This window comes from Chrysoperla carnea, chromosome 5 (genome assembly GCF_905475395.1).
Source record: "Chrysoperla carnea chromosome 5, inChrCarn1.1, whole genome shotgun sequence".
NCBI lineage: Eukaryota > Metazoa > Arthropoda > Insecta > Neuroptera > Chrysopidae > Chrysoperla > Chrysoperla carnea.
Window position 1 is genome coordinate 53975173 of NC_058341.1, and position 6000 is coordinate 53981172.

A 6000-nucleotide genomic window follows, 5' to 3' on the forward strand; every position below is an offset into this window, starting at 1 on the left:
ATTATTGGTTAAAACAATCTACCAACTTGGTAGTGTTGGCCGAATAACAAATAATCGTTGGATGATGCATTTCTGTTATTTTAGTTTTCAATAAATACAAAATTAGCATTTGTATTCTTCCCAGTATTCTTGCGTACAACTTTTTATACCCTGTATATATGAAATATATATCAAAGTGTACTAAGTTTAGTAGTCACAAGTATGGAACGCTTTGAAATATTGATGCTACAAATAAAATTTTTCTATAGTGCTCATAAAATCGCTTAATTAGTCCTTTACCGATTGCCCGTCTATCGTAGTCCGTGTGTGATCGTAATGTAACGTAAAAAGAGTTCGTAAATGAGAAACATAAGTCAACTGGATCTTGGGTCTGAAGGCAGAAGAACCCATTTTATAAACCATTACAGATAAAACAAAAGTTTAAATGTAAAAATTTTTCTCATAAAAAATCAACAACTTTTGTTTGAAACATTTATTTGTAAACATCACTGTGTTTTCCCGTGAGGACTAAAATTAGGACAAAACTTTGATGTCCGTTTTCTCCAAAAATATGAAAAATAGAGAGTTGATCATTTGTAGGTATCTTCAACTACTGGTCTTGTGAAACATTCTCGAAAAACGAAAAAAATTATATTAAATACTTTCGAAAACCAAATGAATGGCGGTCGAAAGGGCACCATATTTGTGTTGGGTTTTTAAACTCTTCTAATTTATAAAAAATAATACAAGCATTGATATTCAACACTTTCTATACAGGATTCTTCAACAATTAACTCAGTCAATTGTTTGTTTTCACTTGTTTCTTTTAAATTATCTTATGCATTTAAATCGTTTACCTGGCCTATTATTATACCGTTTTTTAACATGGAAAATGAGAGATAGACGAAAAATTAGTAAAATATTTACATTCCATAATTCTGCCTCTTAAAAGATATATTTCTTGCTTTTGCGATAGTACAGAATTGCACATTATAAATCGAATATTCAAGGCAATTCTATAATGATGCCAGTTACGTGTATGTGTATGTGTGTGGTTAAAAAGGGAGAAAGGGAAATTTCAAGGCCAACATAATAACAAACATACATTTCTCTTTCATTATAAAATAAATAAACAACAACGAACTTAAACTTCTTTGTATGAACCAGCAATACAAGAAGACAACACAAACAAAACTGAAAAAAAAAAGAAAGAAAGAAGTACATATTATTATTAACTCGTGTATATTCGGTTTTTATATATTTTTTTATGATTAAATTGTATTTAATTTAATATTATGAGAAAATTTAATACTTACGGCTTGTAAACTCATTGAAGATTACACTTTACTTACTTTACGCGTTGAATGTGGGGTTAATTATTTGTTGTATAAGTCGTTGAAAATTAAGTTTATCATTTTTGTGGTGAGACTGAATTGTTAACGTAGGTCACGCTTTATGGAATTAGAAAAAATTCTTTAAGTAGCAATGTCATAATGTATCTAGTTCTTTATTTGATAATGACAAGCAATTTCAAAAAATATCAATCAATTTCTAACTCTTTGACCCTACAGTCCATGCAAGATCCTGGCCTTCTCAAGGATAAAATTCTCCATTCGTCATGATCCTCCTGTGCTCGTCCACCATCTTCTGACTCTTACTACATTCAAATCATCCTCTATAGTTTACATCATCCAGCGACCTTTTCCTGGATATACCTTAACATACATTCGTCGACTTTTTATCTTTTCATGGAAAATTTTCGTTGTTGCTCGACAGGAGTACAGTCTTTTCACATGACCGATATAGTGGAATTCCTACTAAAGCCTTTTTTTATGCAAATCTTTAAATGTGTTAATAAATTGAAAACCTGCTCATTCTTACAAAAGTATGACAAGTAATTGCAATCGATCTCTCTTATTTCTTTGTCTCATCTCAAGTTTTTTTATGCTACTGAGGAGAATCCAAAGCTAATTTTTACTGATTATGACTAGATGGTAGCCGAAATACGCATTTATATAGTGCAAAATTGATCAAGGAAATTTTGAAAAAAAATCATTCTCTTTGTTAGTTCAGGCAAAAACTTAACAAAAAGAACTGAAACTTATACCCAAAAATTATTTTTTGGTATGTCTTCTGCGGAAGCTAGACACTTTTCGAAAAAAAAATTTCCACTAAAAGTGGTTTGTTTTTCTATAAAAACCATTTTTATTCAAATTGAATTATGAAAAGCGCAAAAAGCTATCAATTACTACTTTCTAATTTAAAGTATTCGTCTAATGTTTGCCAGTTATGAATTAGAGAAAGGTTTTAATTGAACCAGAAAACCTAGATTTCATTCAATAACCGCATGCTTTTGAAATTAATATTTTTGGTTTACAACATTTTCCTCGATTAAACTTATTTTTCGAGTTTCACACATATATCAAGTTAAAAAAGCACCTTGTATATCACGTTGCAGAGTTTCTATATTATTTCAATCTACTTAACTTACACGAAATGTTTTAAGATTTCATTTTACTGCATTCAAGATATCTATAATTCTTTATTCGATTTTCTAGGGAAAATCTATTTTACGACTTGTTTTCGTAAGAAATAAGTTTCGTTTTCCTAAAAGACAAGTTTCGCTAGGTCTTAAAAACATAATTCCGATAATTCAATTGATCAATGCACTCCTCCTCTAAGTTCATTTTCAATGACGATTGGTGTTTATATTCTATACTTAAAACGATATTTTATCGATTTCAATATAGAATTTATAAAAAAACGATAAATCACACGATGACTTTGTGTATCTTGCTCCGATCCATACCATCATAATTATAATCTATCATATGGGATGGTGATGATCTAGTGACCAGTTAAGTGTTAATAATGATCAGTGATCCATCTCAAACAATAATGATCAACAACACTACACACAAATGTTATTAAAACAATTCACCTGTAATGTCTGTCTGTACCATGTGCCGCTGCGATATTTGCTTCGTTCACTAGCATATACGTACGTACCTAATACCTATGTAAGTAAGTTGTGAGCCGTGAACCGTGAGTTATTCACACGCATTACTGACTATTTATACTCAGTCAGAGAGTCCAAGTCTTAGTTATATTTGCTACTTTATTCAATTCTTACAAGTTTGTTACTCTTTTGTGTGAGTATATACGGTAACTATTTTGTATCGCGTCTTCTTCGTCTTTTCTTTAGCTTTGGCTAGCGGAGTTTGATTGCTGAGCAACGCAAGCAAAAGGAACGCAACAAAACATATCTTGGTCTACCCATGGCTACTAAATAGATACACAACAAAACATATAATCCAACATTTATTTATTGGTTGAAAGTCCCTTACCAAGGTGAACTCAAGTCAGCAACATTGTGCTATCTATGTATGTATATGACTGTGTGTACGATGTCCTCTATCGATATCATTGGATATTAAACGAACCACGTAACTATTATAGTTTTTTAACGTTGTTTTTCTTTTTACTTCTCTTCCTTTAGGATTCCGTATTTTTCTGGTTAAACAAATAAACCCTTCAAATGTCTCTAACAACACTTACAGCCAAAATCTATTTTGCAAAGTAGAGGCATAAGTGAGGGTATCGAAAAATCAAATTGAATTTTGATAGAATGCTCGTTGGAGTATAGAATGCTTTTCGAAGATTTTTATTCACAAGTAAAACTTTTTCCGAGGAACAAATAGTGGTCGTTAACACTCCTCGCTCTTGCCACATCTAAAAGTCTTGCATGTCTTGCAGGATTGTGCTAGAAAACATGGTGGATATAGACATCGAGACTAATGAGTTTTGCTGGAAGCTTGAATTCTATCAAACCGAAAGTTTAAGAGGAGTGCATAGGTTTTTTAGCACTTACTTCCGCATACCCCATGGCCTACGAGTGAACAACAGCACTACTAATCAAGCCCTCGAACCTAAAACATTAAATAATTTTTTCACTTATCCTGTTCTTATCAAGATGTGAAAACCAATTTCATAAGATCTATCTCGATTTATACAATTTCCTGGAGGACATGCATCAAGCTAGTTAAATTACTAAAATATTCTTTGCTCGGATGTAGCATAGAAGTGCAATTGGTCTTATGACTTACACATTATTGGCTAAATTTTCACAAGTTCCCAAATTTGATAATCACTGGCTTAAAATCAAAATTATAGATAATGAGAGTGATGTCCTTATAAACGAAAGAAACTAAAACCTCTAGGAATGTAAAAAGCTAAGCTTACAGAATCCTGACATTCTATTTTAAGAAAAAAATTATGCAGAGGCTAGGAATAATTACATTAACATTATTATTTTATCCTTATTATTTCCTTTCTTCCCTAAGAGATTCGTTTGGACTCACTCATCGTGATTGAAGTACGATACCCTTTATTCTATAAAAGTGCATACACTTAATCGATATATTTTTTTACAATTAAATAAATCATAATTTTTATAATTATTGTAAAACAACTCACATATATACATAGACACGAAGGTTAATGAATATCTGTAAGACAAATCTAATTTAAATTTTTCTCTTGTTACAGGTTGCAAAATAAAAGCATTACGTGCAAAGACCAATACATACATTAAAACGCCAGTACGTGGTGAAGAGCCAGTATTTGTAGTGACCGGACGCAAAGAGGATGTTGCAAAAGCAAAACGTGAAATATTATCAGCAGCTGAACACTTTTCACAGATCCGTGCATCACGTAAAAGTAATTTAGCATCCGGTTTAACATCCGGCACAAGCACACCCCCAGGACCACCAGCTAACATTCCTGGCCACATTACAATTCAAGTACGTGTACCATATCGTGTTGTTGGCTTAGTAGTTGGACCAAAAGGTGCCACAATCAAACGTATCCAACACCAAACCCACACATATATTGTCACACCAAGCCGTGATAAGGAACCAGTATTCGAAGTGACTGGTTTACCAGAAAGTGTTGAAACTGCACGACGTGAAATTGAAGCACATATTGCTATGCGTACTGGTAATGGCGCAACAATTAACGGATCTGGTGTTGGGGGTTTAGGATCTTTGTTAAATGATCCCACAGGAATCTCAGATGCACCAGAATTGTTGGCATCTTTATATAAATCTGGCTTGGGTTCATTATTTGGATACTTGGAATCATCACAACAAACCCAAACAGACACATTTGGATCGACAATGAGCTCATCAACTGGATCTTCAGGTGCTTTTTCTAGTTCAGGTTCGTGTTCAAGCAGCTCAAGTAGCTCTGGACGACCTGGTAATCGTATCAATGACTTAGTCTCCATATGGAATTCAGAACGCGATGAAGGTTTAGGTGAATCACCAAGCTTCGAAAGTTCAACAACAACCAGCTCAATCTGGTCATTTCCCGGTGTGACCCTAACATCACGACCATCCCCAGCTACATCAGTGAGTCCAACTGACTCATTATTGGGATCAGCAAAACGTGAATGCTTAGTATGTTCAGATAAAGAGGTAACAGCTGCCCTAGTCCCATGCGGACATAATTTATATTGTTTGGATTGTGCAAATCGTGTATGCGAAGGTGCTGATCCTGTTTGCCCAGCATGCAGTTTACCTGTTGTGCAAGCAATTCGTATCATATCTTAAATACACACACTACTTATTTTTATTAAGGGTGCTCATTCTTTTACTCTCTACTTACGTTGTTGTACGTTCTTAATCATGACGTCAACAATTCATATGATATTTTTGTTTTTGAAAAATCTCCTAAAAAAAAGACAAGGCGCCCAAAATTTATAAAAAAATGTGTTCTAATTTTTTTTTATATATTATTTATACTACATATTATTAGATCTCCAATATTTTTTGTTTTACTTTTATTTGCATTCAATATAGACATGTAATACGCATGCGTAGTAGATTTATTATGATGACAAACGCATGCGTGTTACATATTTTTTTAAATCAAATATTAATATAAATACAACGAACAGTAATATTCAATTTACGTTTATTATTTTTTAATATATATAAAATATGTTATTAATATTTATAA

General features: G+C 32.6%; 1 protein-coding gene across 1 annotated transcript in view; it reads left to right on the forward strand.

The window, feature by feature from the left end:
- Positions 1-5753, forward strand: part of LOC123299733 (RNA-binding protein MEX3B) — a 119699-nt gene extending 113946 nt beyond the window's left edge. The window contains exon 2 of the mRNA XM_044882057.1: positions 4528-5753. Within this exon, the coding sequence (XP_044737992.1) occupies positions 4528-5591 (1064 nt within the window). The 3' untranslated portion in view covers positions 5592-5753. The remainder of the gene's footprint in view (positions 1-4527) is intronic.
- Positions 5754-6000: the final 247 nt, after the last annotated feature.